The sequence below is a fragment of the Entelurus aequoreus genome, linkage group LG26, assembly GCF_033978785.1.
Source record: "Entelurus aequoreus isolate RoL-2023_Sb linkage group LG26, RoL_Eaeq_v1.1, whole genome shotgun sequence".
Taxonomy (NCBI): domain Eukaryota; kingdom Metazoa; phylum Chordata; class Actinopteri; order Syngnathiformes; family Syngnathidae; genus Entelurus; species Entelurus aequoreus.
Genome location: NC_084756.1, coordinates 11141146 through 11161526, shown reverse-complemented (window position 1 = coordinate 11161526; position 20381 = coordinate 11141146). Strand labels below are relative to the sequence as shown.

At 40.3% G+C, this 20381-nt stretch overlaps 1 protein-coding gene across 1 annotated transcript; it reads right to left on the bottom strand.

Moving 5' to 3' along the window:
- Positions 1-4042: 4042 nt before the first annotated feature.
- On the bottom strand, positions 4043-18087 carry tarbp2 (TAR (HIV) RNA binding protein 2). The gene is made up of 7 exons (XM_062037678.1): positions 17833-18087; positions 13420-13734; positions 13275-13344; positions 13082-13199; positions 8928-9055; positions 8647-8842; positions 4043-4841 (listed from the first exon to the last, which is right to left on the bottom strand). The coding sequence occupies exons 1-7, from the start codon at positions 17883-17885 to the stop codon at positions 4684-4686; spliced, it is 1038 nt and encodes a 345-aa protein (XP_061893662.1). The 5' UTR covers positions 17886-18087; the 3' UTR covers positions 4043-4683.
- Between the last annotated feature and the right edge of the window lie 2294 nt (positions 18088-20381).

Genomic DNA, 20381 nt, shown 5'->3' with positions numbered 1-20381 from the left:
CAATGTTGGCGTTGAGCGAGACAGGTAGTCTCTTCTCAAGGATAGGGCTATCACTTTTGCATTCTGAAGTCCCAATTAGGGCCTCTTGCCTACGAAAAGTGATCCAATCCACCTGCGAATGTCAAACTAAGCGGCCTCATCTTATTATGTACTCAAACTGATATACCACGGTTTACTTCAACTTGGTGGTGTGCTTTCTCCAAGATGGATATGAACATTCACCATATGCAAAACATAACATGGGCTAATTAATTCACTTCACTAGCAATGTTGTAAATGTTAATTTATCTTCCATGTAGTGTTCCTGAGGTGGTAAAACTGGGTTCTGAGGATGCAGAAGACATGCTCTATGAGTTGGGTTTCGGCCGCGACGATCCGGATCTTGCCGTTCGCGTTCCTCCTCGCTTCCTCACCTTCCCGTCTCAAGCTGAGGGCATCAACTTCCGTCTTTTTCTGGACTCGCAGATCAGCCGGATACACCAGGAGGACCCCAGCCTGTGTATTGCTAATAAGAACTCATTGGGAATAATTAATGCTGCCAGGGTAGATGCAGTCAGTATTAGTGGTACATAAAAGTAATTAGATTACTGGTTACTAGTAAAAAGTAAGGCTGTTAATGTGTAATCCTGCTACTGCCAACACTGCATATTACTCAAGTAACTTAAAGAAGTAGTCATCCAAATAATTACTCGAGTATGAGTAAGTATTCAGTGAAAAAAACTACTCCGGTACAGTACTGAGTAACTGTGGAGTACCTTCTGATTTATTTAGTCACAATGTTTAAACGGTACTTACACAACAACCGTAGTTTGTGTGTGTGCATGAGACAGTAAGAGACACTACTGTACTACAGCCAAAACATTAAAAAAAAAAAACATCCACAACTTACAGCAACATGTTTTCTCCCGTAGGCTGAAATGCGCACGTCATTGTTGTTCTTTTTCATAGTTAGTAAGGTAAACATTACAGATGCGTACTGTCTCATCTGACTCTCACTACTAGAGAAAACGCGCTATAAACAGGCGTGATCAAAAGTTTACATACACTTGTAAAGAACATAATGTCATGGCTGTCTTGAGTTTCCAATACTTTTTTTTTGTGATAGAGTGAATGGAGTACATACTTGTTGGTCACAATAAATATTCATGAAGTTTGGTTCTTTTATGAATTTATTATGGGTCTAACAAAAATTGAGCTGTTCGGTAACCGTAACCCTAAACCTAAGCCGTTGTAGACTGTCTGTGCTGTCTAGAGATCAGCAGTGTAACCTTGTAATACTCTTCCATATCAGTAGGTGGCAGCAGGTAGATAATTGCTTTGTGAGCCTACTTTGAGCATACTTGCCAACCCTCCCGGATTTTCCGGGAGACTCCCTGAATTCAGCGCCTCTCCCGAAAACCTCCCGGAAGAAATTTTCTCCCGAAAATCTCCCGGAATTCAGCCGGAGCTGGAGGCCACGCCCCCTCCAGCTCCATGCGGACCTGATTGGGGACAGCGACGACAGTCTGTTTTCACGTCCGCTTTCCCACGATATAAACAGCATGCCTGCCCAATCACGTTATAACTGTAGAATGATCGAGGGCGAGTTCTTGGTTTCTTATGTGGGTTTATTGTTAGGCAGTTTCATTAACGTCCTCCCAGCGCGGTAACAACACACAACAACAGCAGTCACGTTTTCGTCTACCGTAAAGTAGTTCGTCTGCCGTAAACAGCAATGTGGTGACACTCTTAAACAGGACAATACTGCCATCTACTTGATAGCCTCCGGAACACTGAAATTCAAGTATTTATTTGATTTATATGTATAATAAAATAAATTATATATATATACATACACTACCGTTCAAAAGTTTGGGGTCACATTGAAATGTCCTTATTTTTGAAGGAAAAGCACTGTACTTTTCAATGAAGATAACTTTAAACTAGTCTTAACTTTAAAGAAATACACTCTATACATTGCTAATGTGGTAAATGACTATTCTAGCTGCAAATGTCTGGTTTTTGGTGCAATATCTACATAGGTGTATAGAGGCCCATTTCCAGCAACTATCACTCCAGTGTTCTAATGGTACAATGTGTTTGCTCATTGGCTCAGAAGGCTAATTGATGATTAGAAAACCTTTGTGCAATCATGTTCACACATCTGAAAACAGTTTAGCTCGTTACAGAAGCTACAAAACTGCCAACCACGCCCCACCCACCCCCCACCTCCCGGAATCGGAGGTCTCAAGGTTGGCAAGTTTGACTTGGAGACAAGAGAATTATTGATGCATAGATGGTTATGGTTTGAAGTCGTATCCAATAATTGCGTCAGGTATTTGATCAGAACGTCTTTATATTGGCAATATAGCCTATTGAGTTTCATTTTAAAAATGTTCTGCTGCCCCTGGATTTTTCCAATGAAAAAAATGTGCCTTGGCTCAAAAAAGGTTGAAAAACACTGAACTATACAATAGAACCTCCATTTTTGTACACCACACTTGGTGTAGGACTTTGCATTCACTAAAAATGTTCACCAAGTGTTTTTGTACATAGTCTGGTATCATACGGCCAAAGACTGCGCCGAACAAACTACTCCGTTTGCCTGCTTATCATTCCGCGGAATCCAGTGCCCACACAAAAAATGTTATTGCTTTTTTTATTGAGTACGACTGAATAATAATCCACCATGGGGGCCAACGAAAGTTGCAAGTGCCAGAAGTGCCAAACACTTGTGAGTTCAATAAAGAACTAAAAGTAGTACGGCAGCATCCGCTTGGCGCTCATCCCCTCTCCACTCATCGCCATCTTTGCCAAAATTAATCTTTAATAAAATGTAAAATTGATGTTAAATAATCATACATTTTAATTAATTAAACTTTTTTTCTGCACATATAACGCCAATGCAGGGTGAGCTGAATTGTAGATAAGGACTGTTTTGGTTAGGACGAGCTAACACAATCCAAAGGTTTGTCTGCTCTAGTTACCAGTTCTGGCTCTCAAATAGATCAGAATTTCACCTGGTAGAGTGGAAAGCTTCTCCAAGATGTTATCCAGTTTGCAATTTAGTCCAAAAGTCTAAGTGCCCACAGCTCTGCCCATTTTTCAAATATTTGTGGCAGCTTTAGAGTACCTTGAACTGCTGGCAGCATCTTCCAATTTGTCAGTACACCAGGGCAACACTTACTCCAATCAGCAGATGTCCTGTTATCATAGTTCCAAATAGGTAGACGTCTCGACTGTAAGAATCACCAGCCACATGACCATCCTCTTCTCCCAAGAATCCACCGTGTATCCAGCAACAAACATTCTGTCCAGCAACTAACACCCAAGCTTCTTGTCAAGACGATATTGTCAATTTCGTTGAGGTCAGTTGATCAATTCCATTGTTTAGATTTTGGAGAGCTTTGCAATTGGAGGCTCCAGGATAGTAAAGACAAGACAAATAAGTGAACCAGGAGAGATAAGGGAGAGGTAATGGAAAGCGTCCGCCTTCGTTAAGAGCCAGACAGAAAATGCTGTATGTTTATTGTTGTTAAATGATTATTTTTTAATCAAAGCAAATCTAATTAATATAAAATATCTCACTAAAATCAAGGATGATCTAAATTGACTAACAAGATATGTTTATACAATAGGATATTTAACTAAACATGCCCCCAATATCTTCTCAACATTAATCCTCATGAATTTATTTAATCTCTACTGGTTACAAAGTCATGTCTCACATCTTACTTCCTGTTTATCAGGAGGGAGGAAACAAAAAAACTCAAGTTTGTTCAAGAAAACCTGACAGCAAGCAGGTTAGGTTTACAGAGTAAGTAACCACGGTAACTTACTCTGAGTTTGACATGCCTTTTTGTAACAGAAAACCCTGAATTTCCCTAACTCAAGAGTTTTTACTTCACCCGCTTTCCTGCTTTCTTCCTGAAGCGCAGCACACATAAAGGTGAAAATTAGTCAACATTGACAAACTTTACTGTGTTATTATTATTATTTCGAAGCAAAAGCCCTTCTGTGTCGTTGGTTAGTGCATGCATGTCAAAACGCCATCAAAGTGTGTGTAAAAATGGTTTATTTCTTCAAATAATAATGTACAGCACTGCTTTGATTCACTTTTTTTGCTAAGGTTCTATGTGGATGCAACACTGCATGCTGCACAAAATACTTTAGAAGTTACAACCACATTAATAGCCAAATCTTTAAAATATGTTAAAGACAATTAAGTACAGTTGCTGAACAAAAATGGCAACCGGAGAGTGCATTAAAAATAGGAAATTAAAAGGAAAAAAACAACATTAAAACCTTGAGGTAAGTCACTCTAATGTCTGTTTGTAAAACAATGTTCTGTATTCGGGTTAATGTACTCAAAAGCAACATTTCATTAAAAAAATTATTCATTTCCAACACTTCAAACATGCTGACTTAGCAAAGTCCAACAGAATGAGCATCACAAAGGCAGTTTGTTTAGTAAAAATGGGCAGTCTTAAAAAAGAGTTCATGTTTATTCAGTAGTCATTTTGTGATGATGACAACTGAAAAATAAAATTATGATAATAAGATGAGCATTTAGCACCAGCTCCTTCTTGCCAATGTCACTAAGACGTTAATTCAAGGAGGTCTTCATATATGAAAGACAATTGAGGTATGTCAGATGATCAAATGTACTTACATGCCTGCCGGAACAAGACACAATCGGCCCGCTCACTTCCCGCCAGCCATGATTTTGAGGTACTGCAGTGCATTGTGGGCCGCGTTGCCCCGAGCAGCTTCCAGGCTGGGGGCGAAGCCGTGGCACACTGTTATTGGCTGCGTCGACAGTTCTACCAAACACTGGCGCAGCCCGCTCAGACTGGGCTCCTCTGCAAACAACAAATATGCTCATCAACACAATTACGTCATGTCTGACTTTATTACAATTACATTAATCCCTTAATATTTATGTCAGAAGAGGATTTTGAGGTCATGGTTAGTTAGGTATACTTTATAAAAATATATTGTTAGAAAAAATATATTTAATAATAATTGGATTTGTTTGAATTAAAAACATTTAACAAAGAAAAATTTACATTATTTAGTTTTTCATTAACCTCTTAAGGCCCAAGCTGTTTGTTTACATGCTTTTTTTAAAATTTATCTTTGCTATTTGGGCTTATTGGACCCTAATTAGAATACAAACTAAAAATAATCTTTTAATATGATGTACTTAGTCCATAAGTAACAAACGTGTACTTCATGTGTAGTGACATGCAAATTTTTATTTTTACACTTTTTTTTCCAAATTCCATTGTATGTTATACTCTTCTGACACCACCAGATAGCAGTATAAGTGTCCATATGTCGGCATAAGACTCCAATTCAGTAGTGTACACAATTTTGGAAATAAGAGCTAAAAGGTGCTGTCCACGCATGTGGCCACTAAGGCCTTTAGAGCAGTGGTTCTTAACCTGGGTTCGATCGAACCCAAGGGGTTCGGTGAGTCGGCCTCAGGGGTTCGGTGGAGCCCTAGACACACCCGACTCATCGTGTAAATAAAAACTTCTCCCTATCGGCGTATTATGGATACCCCCAAACAAAGTTCCCTCTAATTTTCCATCTGATTTGCAGGTGTGTAATTTGTTGTGTGTGTGTGTTCTTTGAACAAGGTGATGTTCATGCACGGTTCATTTTGTGCACAAGTAAAAAAAACATAACTTTGTCTTGAATTATAAAAAAAACAAAAACATTTTATTTACACTAAAGAAGGGTTCGGTGAATGCGCATATGAAACTGGTGGGGTTTGGTACCTCCAACAAGGTTAAGAACCACTGCTTTATAGGTTGTTGCAAAAATTATTTATAATTTTTGTAACTAAAATCTGTTAGCAAAACAGAAGAAATATATATTTTGTACCTTTATTTCAAATATTTAATCTGTCTTGATCATAATTATATTTAAAATGATAATTTCTTAATTAAAGTAGATATTTTTTGTATTGCATACATGTAAATATAACCAATATGTGAACAATATTAATTACACTACACAAAATAACCTGCCAAAAAGAGCTAAATTGTTCTATTATTCTTTTTTCAAGAAGTATGTCTCAGATTTTAGTACAACCTTTTTTGTGAAAAGCAAATGGGTCACACATTGCATTTGCAATGACTTTACACGTCAAATATAATTAAAACAAAAAATATATTTTCAGCCGCCTTCATGTTTGTTTACCGGCGGGATTGCACCAAGATTAAAATAATATTTTATTTCACATCATTCCTCCACTTTTGTACCTGCAATCTAAAGGAAATACCTCTAACATGTGAACAACTAGCACACATATTGTATGCAGAAAGCAGGTTATAAGTGTGACTGTGGAGTAAAATTCACAGCAAATCATATCCAATAAATATTACCTAGACCACAAGGAAGTGTGTTGAGTGTAGATTTATAACCGTCATTGCTCCCTTTCAATGGTACAGTGTGAACCTCAATTTACATCCCCCTCTATTTGCAAACTTTTCGATGTACCAACTTTTAGATGGAACCAAATGTACCTCTGTGTGCGAACCATGTCTCTGTGTACAAACGCTTCATTCACTCATTCATTTATTTTGTGCCATGTCTGCAAGCAAAAAGCAGGGTGCAGCATTGTTGTGGAGGCGTAGCCTTCCACGTAACTTGCTGCCCAGTACACTATTGTCACTTCTCAGCGCTATAGCGTGCGTGCATGTTCTGTGTTTTTTTTGCCAAGTTTTGCTAACTCAATGTAAATCCCAAAAACTTAACAGACCAGCGTAGAGAGAAGGAGGGAATCGCTTTGGAGTTTAAAAAAAAAGTTTTTCGAAGAGTAGATTAATGACGCTCACAAAAATGGAAAAAACGGATGAAGCAAGCTTTGTACCACAGCTACTTTTAATTGTAAAGAGACTTATTTCACAGTGGAGGAAAATACACTATATTGCCAAAAGTATTTGACCACCTGCCTTGACTCACATATGAACTTCCCATTCCTAACCAATAGGGTTCAATATGATGTCGGTCCACCTTTTGCAGCTATTACAGCTTCAACTCTTCTGGGAAGGCTGTCCACAATGTTGCGGAGTGTGTTTATAGGGATTTTCCACCATTCTTCCAAAAGCGCATTGGTGAGGTCACACACTGATGTTGGTGAAGGCCTGGCTCTCAGTCTCCGTTCTAATTCATCCCAAAGATGTTCTATCAGGTTCAGGTCAGGACTCTGTGCAGGCCAGTCAAGTTCATCCACACCAGACTCTGTCATCCATGTCTTTATGGACCTTGCTTTGTGCACTGGTGAACAGTCATGTTGGAAGAGGAAGGGGCCCGCTCCAAACTGTTCCCACAAGGTTGGGAGCATGGAATTGTCCAAAATGTTTTGGTATCCTGGAGCATTCAAAGTTCCTTTCACTGGAACTAAGGGGCCAAGCCCAACTCCTGAAAAACAACCCCACACCATAATTCCTCTTCCACCAAATTTCACACTCGGCACAATGCAGTCCGAAATGTAGCGTTCTCCTGGCAACCTCCAAACGCAAACTCGTCAATCAGATTGCCAGATGGAAAAGTGTGATTCATCACTCCAGAGAAGGCGTCTCCACTGCTCTAGAGTCCAGTGGAGACGTGCTTTCACTCACCGCAACCAACGCTTTGCATTGGACTTGGTGATGTATGGCTTAGATGCAGCTGCTCGGCTATGGAAACCCATTCCATGAAGCTCTCTGCGTACTGTACGTGGGCTAATTGGAAGGTCACATGAAGTTTGGAGCTCTGTAGCAATTGACTGTGCAGAAAGTCTTTGCACTATGCGCTTCAGCATCCGCTGACCCCTCTCTGTCAGTTTACGTGGCCTACCACTTGGTGGCTGAGTTGCTGTTGTTCCCAACTCTTCCATTTTCTTATAATAAAGCCGACACTTGACTTTGGAATATTTAGGAGTGAGGAAATTCATTCTTTCACAAATTGTTGTAAAAACAGTCTCCATGCCTAAGTGCTTGATTGTATACACCTGACTAGGACACCTGATTCTCATCATTTGGATGGGTGGCCAAAGACTTTTGGCAATATAGTGTACACTGCCTGTCTTTCAAGCCACACGCCTCACCCAACCCTCCCTTCTCCCTCTGTCTGCTGCTTTCTCTTCAGCTCTCCTGCCGATGGTAACGTGGGCGGATTTTCCTTTATTAAATGTTCATTATTGTAGCAATATGGTTGTTAAGGGTAAGGATTTTGGGGATTTCTGATCATCTGTGAGGGCACCAATGTGACTCTTATTTGTGTGTGCGTTTTGGCAGAGCAGGGCATACAGCAAAAGTTCAGGCTTGTTAATAAAAAGAAAGTTGATCCATCACTCCTTTGTTATGTTTGTTGGATTTACAGTAGTGTATATCACTTTATATTGTGTTAAAGTGTACAAGCTTTCACCAAAATATGGACTTTTGGCTGGAACTCATTATTCATATTTACATTGTTTTTCCATGCAGGGATTTGCTTCTCTATACGAACTTTTCAATTTACGAACCATGTTCCAAAAACTATTAAGTTTGTCAAATTGAGGTTCCACTGTAACTGCCACTTTGCACAAAATGAATAAACGGAATGACTTGCAGTTGCAACAAGTCACAAGATAAAACTATTCATATAAAAATGGCAGAAGGAGCGATAACCCACCGAGATCCAGGTAGCTGATGTCAAAGCACTGCTCTGTGGACAGGTCATTGAGCAGCGAGCAGAAGTTGGAGTCAGAGGGTATGCCCAGAGGGTGACTGCGGAGATGCAGGATCTTCTCTCCGGCGGAGTTTCTCAGGGAGTCCCACGTGCAGCTGTAGCCTTTGCTCTTGCACGACTCCGCTCTGCTCCCCATGTTCTGTCGGCGTCAGAGAGCAGACAGCCGTTATTCGGCCATCTTGGGAAATTAACTGGAAAAAGATGTCCGCCAATCTCTCTCGTACCATATTAAACGTATCCTCTTCCGGGTCGGCATCGTTGCTGGTCCTCAGGTCGACCGGAACGTCGTGTATCCGCGCCAACATTTTGGCCGCTGCGTTCCTCTTGGCCAGCTTCTTGGACGTACCGCTTCCTGATGCAGCACAACAACTTGTCAGTCATGTTTTGCAGACACTTTGACTTGTGTGCTACATTGGAAAATCTATATCGCGGTATATATTGCAGCCTCAGAAAATAACAATATATATATATATATATATATATATGTATATATATATATATATATATATATATATATATATATATCACAATTAATTATTTGGCATATTAACAGGCATGTGATTTGAACCTAATGAAAAAGACTGAAAATAAGCCGGGGGTCAGCTCCTGTCTTGTTGTAAAACACCAATGAAAATGCAATGTAGCATTTAGACAGGCTATACTGTAGCAAAAGTCATCACAATAATGTGTGTTCTTAAATGTGTATTCCACGTCTTCCATGTGGAGAGCAGTTTTGATTTGGGCTTACAAGGTAAACAACTCAAATTAATGCTTTGGGCATTGTTTTATCCAGATGCATACATTTGTCCAAATTTGGCCGAGTAGACAAATTGTGGGTTTCCTACATCGCTTAAAGAAAAATCTAAAGAAGAGAATTCCTCTGCCATCTTACACTTGTTTTTTTAATACATAAATCGCCCGCTTGAATATTCCCTCTTCTCTTCTCCGACTCTCTCCTCGTCATTTGGGATGTCTGTTGTGATTTCCCTACCTGGTTCCATGACCCGCCCTATCTTGGCCTCTAATTGGCCTGTCCCTAATGTTTTGCCCTAATCTTAACCAATGGTGACTCATCATAGTAAACAACCAACCAATCATGGATGTTCTTATACGTAAACCAACCAATCATCATTGAGGTTTCCCGTGTATTTTGTCCCCTGCCCGTGGAGTTGCTTCGCTACGTAGCTTCTATTTTTAAGTTAATCATTTTTAATGGGAAACCGTAGTTTTTACCACTGGATTATCAAAAACCTTACTCATTAAGGGAAAACCGTAGTTGTTGGCAGGTATGGCAAAGAGACGGATCAAGATTTGAACACACATTGTAGGTCGGAAAAACGGAAAATATTTTTTCATATTTTTACAGAGATAAAAAAGACGTATTTACAGAAAAATCACATTCCTGATATTAATTATTTATATTGATATTAATTGACCTACTCAGTGGCCTAGTGGTTAGAGTGTCCGCCCTGAGATGGGTAGGTTGTGAGTTCAAACCCCGGCCGAGTCATACTAAAGACTATAAAAATGGGACCATTACCTCCCTGCTTGGCACTCAGCATCAAGGGTTGGAATTGAGGGTTAAATCACCAAAAATGATTCCCGGGCGCGGCCACCGCTGCTGCCCAATGCTACCCTCACCTCCAAGGGGGTGAACAAGGGGATGGGTCAAATGCAGAGGACAATTTTCACCACACCTAGTGTGTGTGTGACAATCATTAGTACTTTAACTTTAACTTAATGATACTACAACCATTTCAAAACGAGTTAAGAGGCTCCTAATTTAACTGCTGGTGTATGCAGTAACATATTGCAGTATTTCCAAACATATCATTTTTCTCAAAAATATTAATACCTGGTTACTTTCTGTTGCAATATGTTTCTATCTACACTTCTGTTAAAATGTAATAAGCACTTATTCTTCTATTGTTTGGAGTATTGCGTGATACTACACATTTAGGTATGGAGCCAATATCAAAGTAGTTACAGGAGCAGTATCATTCATACCAATTTTCATATTTAAAATGTTCAGGATCTTTAATTGATCACAACACAGGATGGTGGTTTAACAATATCAATTAATATTTAAAGTATGTCCTTGTGCCTTTAATTACATACAAAATTTATAACAGTCAATCGTGCAAAATTTACAAAACAGGAACAAAAACCATCAGATTTTATTTCCTGAGTTTGCAAACAGTAACAAAAACAACACTGTAGTATTGACCATATACTAATACTGTTATTAAAGAACCATGAAGATAAACTGATGTTGTTGTTGTGCTGGGACTCTTCACGGTGGGAATAAGGACACCGTTTTTACGTTTCAACTTCTTCTTTATGTGTAACTTTTTTGCAGCAGCAGCTAAGTACACCCTCACATACACATTGTTCAACACACTAACTCAAGGAAAGAAAGTAAACATAGCTGCCAGGTAAACTGCCTGACTCAAACAGACTCAACTTAAAGGTGCATGACTAAATTATTAGCTTGTTTACGTCAACATTAATATAGTAAATTATATTCAACAATTAACATATTAAATAGGGAATCTTTATCTTCCATCTTAATCACTGACAAAGGGAATTTATAACAGCCGCCCCCTAAATAGCATGGCTATTTTGAAACAAACAAATTCCCACAACAGTCCTTTAATCAGTTAACAATAATATAGTCAATTACAAACCCCGTTTCCGTATGAGTTGGGAAATTGTGTTAGATGTAAATATAAACGGAATACAATGATTTGCAAATAATTTTCAACCCATATTCAGTTGAATATGCTTTAAAGACAACATATTTGATGTTCAAACTGATAAAAAAAAATGTTTTGTGCAAATAATCATTAACTTTAGAATTTGATGCCAGACAAAGAAGTTGGGAAAGATAGCAATAAATACTGATAAAGTTGAGGAATGCTCATCAAACACTTATTTGGAACATCCCACAGGTGAACAGGCAAATTGGGAACAGGTGGGTGCCATGATTGGGTATAAAAGTAGATTCCATGAAATGCTCAGTCATTCACAAACAAGGATGGGGCGAGAGTCACCACTTTGTCAACAATGCGTGAGCAAATTGTTGAACAGTTTAAGAAAAACCTTTCTCAACCAGCTATTGCAAGGAATTTTGAGATTTCACCATCTACGGTCCGTAATATCATCAAAGGTTTCAGAGAATCTGGAGAAATCACTGCACGTAAGCAGCTAAGCCCGTGACCTTCCATCCCTCAGGCTGTACTGCATCAACAAGCGACATCAGTGTGTAAAGGATATCACCACATGGGCTCAGGAACACTTCGGAAACCCACTGTCAGTAACTACAGTTGGTCGCTAAATCTGTAAGTGCAAGTTAAAACTCTCCTATGCAAGGCGAAAACCGTTTATCAACAACATCCAGAAACGCCGTCGGCTTCGCTGGGCCTGAGTTCATCTAAGAAGCACTGATACAAAGTGGAAAAGTGTTCTGTGGTCTGACGAGTCCTCATTTAAAATTGTTTTTGGAAACTGTGGACGTTGTGTCCTCCGGACTAAAGAGGAAAATAACCATCCGGATTGTTATAGGCGCAAAGTTAAAAAACATAGCATCTGTGATGGTATGGGGGTGTATTAGTGCCCAAGACATGGGTAACTTACACATCTGTGAAGGCGCCATTAATGCTGAAATGTACATACAGGTTTTGGAGCAACATATGTTGCCATCCAAGCAACGTTACCATGGACGCCCCTGCTTATTTCAGCAAGACAATGCCAAGCCACGTGTTACATCAACGGTGCAGGTACTAGACTGGCCTGCCTGTAGTCCAGACCTGTCTCCCATTGAAAATGTGTGGCGCATTATGAAGCCTAAAATACCACAACGGAGACCCCGGACTGTTGAACAACTTAAGCTGTACATCAAGCAAGAATGGAAAAAGAATTCCACCTGAGAAGCTTAAAAAATGTGTCTCCTCAGTTCCCAAACGTTTACTGAGTGTTGTTAAAAGGAAAGGCCATGTAACACAGTGGTGAACATGCCCTTTCCCAACTACTTTGGCACGTGTTGCAGTCATGAAATTCTAAGATAATTATTATTTGCAAAAAAAAATAAAGTTTATGAGTTTGAACATCAAATATCTTGTCATTGTAGTGCATTCAACTGAATATGGGTTGAAAAGGATTTGCAAATCATTGTATTCCGTTTATATTTACATCTAACACAATTTCCCAACTCATACGGAAACGGGGTTTGTATATTCAACAATTAAAAACATTAAATAGGGATCTTTATCTTCTATCTTAATCACTGACAAAGGGAGTTTATAACAGCCGGCCCCTAAATAGCATGGCTATTTTGAAACAAACAGCGTTAATTAAGAAAAGAGAGGACGCATCCTACCAATTTCCATGAATCTCTCCACTCTGCAGGTCATGGTGAATTCTTTGCGGTGTGCCGGACCAGACTCCTGTGTCACCGTGTACTCTGGCAGACGCCATCCTTTCTGCACAACCAATTCCTAACAGTCAGGGAAATATTTAAAACATGTTAGGGTCACACTACCTTTATAAATGAGAACATTTGATGCAAAGACCTGTAGTGCTCCAACAGGATTACATTCAGACTGTTGAGAAGTCACTAAAGTCTTCATCTCCGATTGGGAGCTGCATACAAGACATCCATGTCAGATCCATGTCTTAATGTTGTACAAAACAAGATCTAAAAGCATTTGCACTGACCTCTCTCCATCAGCAGGCACGGAAACCCCGATAAACACGTCTCCTTCGACACCAATAGCGGCGGGGCCTGCGAGGCCTCCCTTGAGCATCTTCAGAGCAGCCTCGGCTGCTTTGTGCTTCGCCGCCTTCTTGCTGGGCCCTTGGCCGGTGCAGTTGATCTCTCCCACGGAAACGCGGAACGTAAAGTTGGGCTGGTGGGCCTGTCCCTCAGCCTTCAGCAGGTCATACACTGGGGTCTTGCCTATCCGCGTTCCATACTCCTGCAGCAGACTAATTGGCGTCTTTCCGGGATTCACAGCCAGCATTTGCTCAATACTGAAACAAGACAATAAGTGCATTTAATGTCAAAGTCATAGCATTGAAGCAAATCCAAGTCCAAATCTCGTTTCGATTACTGTAACGTATTATTTTTGGGCCTCCCTATGTCTAGCATTAAAAGATTACAGTTGGTACAAAATGCGGCTGCTAGACTTTTGACAAGAACAAGAAAGTTTGATCATATTACGCCTATACTGTATATACCTTTATATACATATATATATATATATATACACACACCTATACTGGCTCACCTGCACTGGCTTCCTGTGTACTTACCTTTATATACATATATACCTATATATATATATATATATATATATATATATATATATATATATATATATATATATATATATATATATATATATATATATATATATATATATATATATATATATATATACACACACCTATACTGGCTCACCTGCACTGGCTTCCTGTGTACTTAAGATGTGACTAAGGTTTTACTACTTACGTATAAAATACTACACGGTCTAACTCCATCCTATCTTGCTGATTGTATTGTACCATATGTCCCGGCAAGAAATCTGCCTTCAAAGAACTCCGGCTTATTAGTGATTCCCAGAGCCCAAAAAAAGTCTGCGGGCTATAGAGCGTTTTCTATTGGGGCTCCAGTACTATGGAATGCCCTCCCGGTAACAGTTAGAGATGCTACCTCAGTAGAAGCATTTAAGTCCCATCTTAAAACTCATTTGTATACACTAGCCTTTAAATAGACCCCCCTTTTAGACCAGTTGATCTGCCGTCTCTTTTCTGCTCTGCCCCCCTCTCCTGCGTGGAGAGGTTATTAGGTGACCACAGATGACGCGCTAGCTGTTCAATGTTTGGACCTGGGGTGGACCACTCATCTGTGGATAATTAAATGATAAATGGGTTATACTTGTATAGCGCTTTTCTACCTTCAAGGTACTCAAAGCGCTTTGACACTATTTCCACATTCACCCATTCACACACACATTCACACACTGATGGCGGGAGCTGCCATGCAAGGCGCTAACCAGCAGCCATCAGGAGCAAGGGTGAAGTGTCTTGCCCAAGGACACAACGGACGTGACTAGGATGGTAGAAGGTGGGGATTGAACCCCAGTAACCAGCAACCCTCCGATTGCTGGCACGGCCACTCTACCAACTTCGCCACGCCGCCCCGGACCAACTGGATCAGTTGGTGTCCATGGTGGCTTAGTTTGAGGGGAAAAAAAAACAGCGACTGAATTTGATGTTTTGTACTGAAAATAATTTATGCCTGGGAAAGAAAATTGTTCAATTGTTCAAAATAACAAATGTATCATAATGAAAAGATAGATTTGTACATGTTCTTGGCACAAACCTGACTGAGATTCAATCCCTGTGTGATAAATGACCAGCTCAGCTCTAACACAGGAGACCCTTGAGAATATTTGGAGAAAAAAAGCAATTTTTGCCCCAAGGGGCGAGGACTACATTTGCGGTAAAATTTCATATGAAGTACCCTCTCATTCATTAATTGACATTTTACATGTGCTGATTCATGCAAAACAGCCCCTTAGGGGCGGACATTGGATTCAAGGCCTAGCAACTCTCCTCTATTTTCACCCGTGGTCTTTAGACACAATTATCCAATACAGTATTAGTATATTTTGTCCAGAACATATTTTGTTTTTTTCATTATTGACGCGTTTCTTGATTTTTTATGTTGTATATTTTTAAATTAGGTTTTCTGTTCATTTTATGATCTACTATTACACCCAAAAATGTGTTTTATTTTACCCGTTAGTAGAAGCATTCAAGTCACATCTTAAAACTCATTTGTATACGCTAGCCTTTAAATAGACCCCCCTTTTAGACCAGTTGATCTGCCGTCTCTTTTCTGCTCTGTCCCCCTCTCCTGCATTGAGAAGTTACCAGGTGGGCGGGGGGTGGTGGGGGGTTGGGGTGTCCCCACATCTACGGTCCCCTCCAAGGTTTGTCATTGTATCCATTGGGTTGAGTTTTTTTCTTGCCCTGATGGGGGATCTGACCCGAGGATGTCATGGCTTGCGCAGCCCTTTGAGACACTCGTGATTTAGGGCTATATAAATAAACTTTGATTGATTTATTTAAAAAATGGCCTCTCTCGGGTAACACAAACTTTACTGTCAGAATCAGTACAGGTGTACACAACAGAACCAATTTAACCATATCAACTTTACTTATAAAGAATAGCAATCAAATTATATTATTATTATATTGATGATGCATACTGTATGCTCAATAGCAGCATTACCAATTTGCTAATTTTTCTCACTGGCACTCATCGAAGGCGGACGCTCCCCTTCCCTCTCCTGCTAGCTTCTTTGTCTTGTCTTAACTTTTTTGTTGCCTCTTTTTGCACTGCTCTCCAAATCTAAACATTGGAACTATTTAACTTGCCTCAACGAAATTGACAAGATCTTGGTTTTGGGGGAACCTGCTTGTCGTGGCGGAGCGATTGGTGCTGGACACACGACGGACTCTTGGGAGGAGAAGGAGTGCCGCGTGCCTGGCGACCCTTCCAGTCGAGGACGTGAAGATATCTACCTATTGGGAATTATGACAACAGGACATCTGCTGATTGGAGTAAGCGTTGCTCTGGTTTGTCCACAAATTGGAAGTTGCTGGCAGTCTTCAAAGGACCCCAAAGCTGCCACAAATGATTGGAGGATGCGGGAAGAACTGTGGACACTCTTGTGATTTAGATAACATCGGACTGTCTGCCCCGCAGGATGGATTTTGAGGACCTTTCATAGACAATTTAGAGTGAAAAGCAAATTTTATTTTCACTCACATACAAAACATTCTAACTTGGATTGTTTCCCTGGCTTCCAGACTCTCCCGAAGGACAGTGCGGCGAAGACCCGACAAACTCCCTTCTTGTCACTCATGGACACACACCTGTTGTTGTCATACTTGCCAACCCTCCCGTTTTTAGCGGGAGAATCCCGATATTCAGCGCCTCTCCCGTCAACCTCCCGGCAGAGATTTTCTCCCGACAAACTCCCGGTATTCAGCCGGAGCTGGAGGCCACGCCCCCTCCAGCTCAATGCGGACCTGAGACTGAGTGGGGACAGCCTGTTCTCACGTTCGCTTTCCCACAAAATAAACAGCTTGCATGCCCAAAGACGTCATAACATCTAGGGCTTTTATAGAGTGCACAACTGCGCACACAACAAGGAGACGAAGCAGAAGAACGAGGAAATTACAGACATGGCGGCCGAAATGATATACTCATCATGAATGGAGAAGTTAAACAGGACAATACTGCCATCTAATGGATAGCCACTGGAACACTGAAATTCAAGTATTTTTTTTCTTTTTCTATGTAAATAAAATAAAATAAAATAAAAATATATATAGCTATAATTCACTGAAAGTCAAGTATTTCATACATATATATATATATATATATGAAATACTCGAGTTGGTGAATTCTAGCTGTAAATAACCACGCCCCCCGCCCCAACCAAGCCCCCCCCCCACCTCCCGATATTGGAGGTCTCAAGGTGGGCAAGTATGGTTGTTGTTGACTTTGGACTAGCGACTGCACGACATCAAGGCTGCGGAATAGAGACCATGGCAGGCTTACACACACACATGCATCCACAAAAATATACGCCACACACACACCTACCCCAACCCCCCCATCCAACGCCTCTTGACGCGAATCCCTTAGGGGTGATGGACGGATGGGCAGTGCCTGAAGCGCTGCAGCCTGCCGCCGTAGCCCCCACTCCCTCCCCTCTGTTGCAAGTCTGGAGATGTATGTTGTAATATGTATATGTGCTTTGCTATGGAGGTTGTTTTTTTCCCCACTCCAGACTGGGCCCCCTTAGGAGCCCAGTCTAGATTGCATTTTTTCCCATCTTTTACGGGGCGCCCATCAGCGTTCCTGTTCTGTAACCCGTACATTGTTTGTTTGTCTCATCTCGAACGGGTTTGTGCTGAAAACAAAGTTTTGTTGTACTTATGCAATGACAATAAAGACCTACCTACCTTAATAATTTACCAAATGCCCACATTCAGGACAGTAGTTAATCCCATATTCATATTTATGTCCTGAAGGCAGCTCTAACCTACCTGGAGCACCCGGAGTTTCTCTTCCAGCTGTCCGATGCTGTCTCGTTGTTCATTCCCTATTTCACGCAGACAGCTGGTTGGATTTGGATGGCAAGCCGCCCCACCAAAACAAACACCACCTTTCATTAGATGATATTTCCAAAGCCAAATGAAGAAACTACGACAACAACAACATGTGACAAAAAGGCTGTGGTCGCGCAGATATGACGTAGTTTTACAGGCCGCTAGCTCAAAGCGCTGATTGGTCAGAAACCAGGGGCTTGTTTTGGTCACCGAGGAACCCCGAGTGCTTTCGGAAGCGGGGAGTTATCACGGGTTGGGTACAACAGGGACGAGCGGGGCTATAAGTATAAACGCTCTTTTTTCTTTTCTTTAAAAAAAAAAAACTTTTATTGAACAAAGCAGAATACACACAACAAATATGGCATTGCTCTCAAGAAATAACACAATATCACTAACAGGCATATTACACGCAATAATACAATTTTTTAGGAAAATATATACAACACAGTTTACACAAAATATTTTAAAAAAAACAACCCCAAAACAAACAAACAAATAATAGAACAAACAAAAAACAAAACATAATTAGGGCACAAATGTCTAACTTTAACTTTAATAATACAAGCTACGCTGTTTTTACGGTGTATTATTTTTTCCATTTATAGTAATACACCGTAAAAACAGCTTAGCTCGTAATATTACAGTTTTTTTGATTGATTGATTGAAACTTTTATTAGTAGATTGCACAGTACAGTACATTGGCCACTAAATGGTAACACCCGAATAAGTTTTTCAACTTGTTTAAGTCGGGGTACAAGTTAATTAATTCATGGTATACGTTAAAGTTAAAGTTAAAGTACCAATGATTGTCACACACACACACACGCACACGCACACGCGCGCACACACACACACACGCACACACGCACACACTAGGTGTGGTGATGTGATTCTCTGCATTTGACCCATCACCCTTGATCAATCCCCTGGGAGGTGAGGGGAGCAGTGAGCAGCAGCGGTGGCCGCGCCCGGGAATCATTTTGGTGATTTAACCCCCATGGGAAATGGAAAAACAGTACATCTGTTATTTCACAGTACAAAAAAACCTGCCTCCTTAGTGTCCAGAATTTTACTGTAAAAATCATGGTGGTTTTTACAACATATTACGGGAAATGGAAATACAGTACCACTTTTTTTTTAAATTATTCTGGCATCTCAGCTGCTAGTTTTTTACTGTGAAAAAAACTGTGGTAAAAACAGCAACCATAGATTTTACGGTGAAAAAAAAAGGCAGCATAGTCACCGGAATTGTACTGCAAAATATACTTTTTTTTTACAGCATAATACTGTAAATTGAAAAACATCGTGTCGTTCCAGCAGCAAACTTCCGTTCCTGTGTCACGAGATGTGTGTCTCGTTTACCTGTGTTCCCTCTGCTTTTCTGGCTGCCTTTTGGATCTCGACCTACCGCCTGGACACAGACTTTGACGCCTCGCTATTGCCCCGACTTCCTTCCTGTTATCACGGACCTCCAAGCCAGCATTCCCCGTTTTGGACTTCCGCCTCACGCTCATAACTTCTGGTAACTCTACAGTAATTTATACACATAGTCGCACACCACACACACAGTTTGGATTACACACTTAATTTATTGTTTATTGATTTATTGAGTATATATATTATTAAACCTAGAGCTAAAACGACATCCCTCCTGTCTGTGCCGTCTCCTTCCCTCCTGTACACATAACATTAGTTGTAATACCATGTTTTAAAAAAAGCTATCCTCACCTAGTTGTTCAAAAACAGGGATCTTTTTTCCTTGTGGATGCATGACCTATAAAATTGTTTGAAAAAAGGTGATTTGACATTATTTTTTAGCTTACTCTACAGCAAACATTGCATTAGCTGCACCTGCGTTCTGTCCATCAATTAGCGTCCTCACCTGTTTCGGGTCCCTCATCACTCCCCTCCATATCCTGGTGGTTCATTGTTGGCTGCAGACCTTGTTTCTTTCACGCTACCCAGGTTGCATTGTGCTTATCTCCCAGACTATTACTACTACTACTGTGCTACTTAGGCATCAATTTGGACAAATACTATTACTACCTATTTGGAGATGCAGAGCAGCAAGGCTGACTATTACTATTACTACTGTGCTACTTATTTGGGTTTGTAGAGAACTGAATTTGAGTCTTAAAAATCCCTTTAAAAAACTGGCCAAAAACACTTTTTTTTGGGACACAGTTCTCTTTTCACTTGGTTATGCTTCTTTTAGATTCCGAAATGGAACATTGTAACGAAGGGTGTTTTTTTAAATTTCATAATATTTATTTTTTCATTTTAAAATGTATATTTTGTTATTTATTTATTTTGATTATTATTTCTATTTTCTACATAATTTCGACAATGGAGAAACAATTTACACCTTGTTGTAGCTGCGTTTGTCCTGAAGAGGGTGATGAGGCAATGAGAGCAGCACAGCGGGAGGTGAAACAACGCGTGAGGGAAGCTAAGGACAGCTACAGGAAGAAGCTGGAGCAGAACAA

Excerpts from the sequence above, each read along its gene's own strand:
- tarbp2 (XM_062037678.1), bottom strand. The coding sequence starts at position 17,885 with ATGAACAACGAGACAGCATCGGACAGCTGGAAGAGAAACTCCGGGTGC. Across the intron at positions 13,345-13,419 it reads GTGCCTGCTGATGGAGAGAG|CTCCCAATCGGAGATGAAGA; the intron begins GTCAGTGCAAAT and ends TCTTGTATGCAG. Across the intron at positions 9,056-13,081 it reads GGAGAGATTCATGGAAATTG|GAAGCGGTACGTCCAAGAAG; the intron begins GTAGGATGCGTC and ends GTGCTGCATCAG.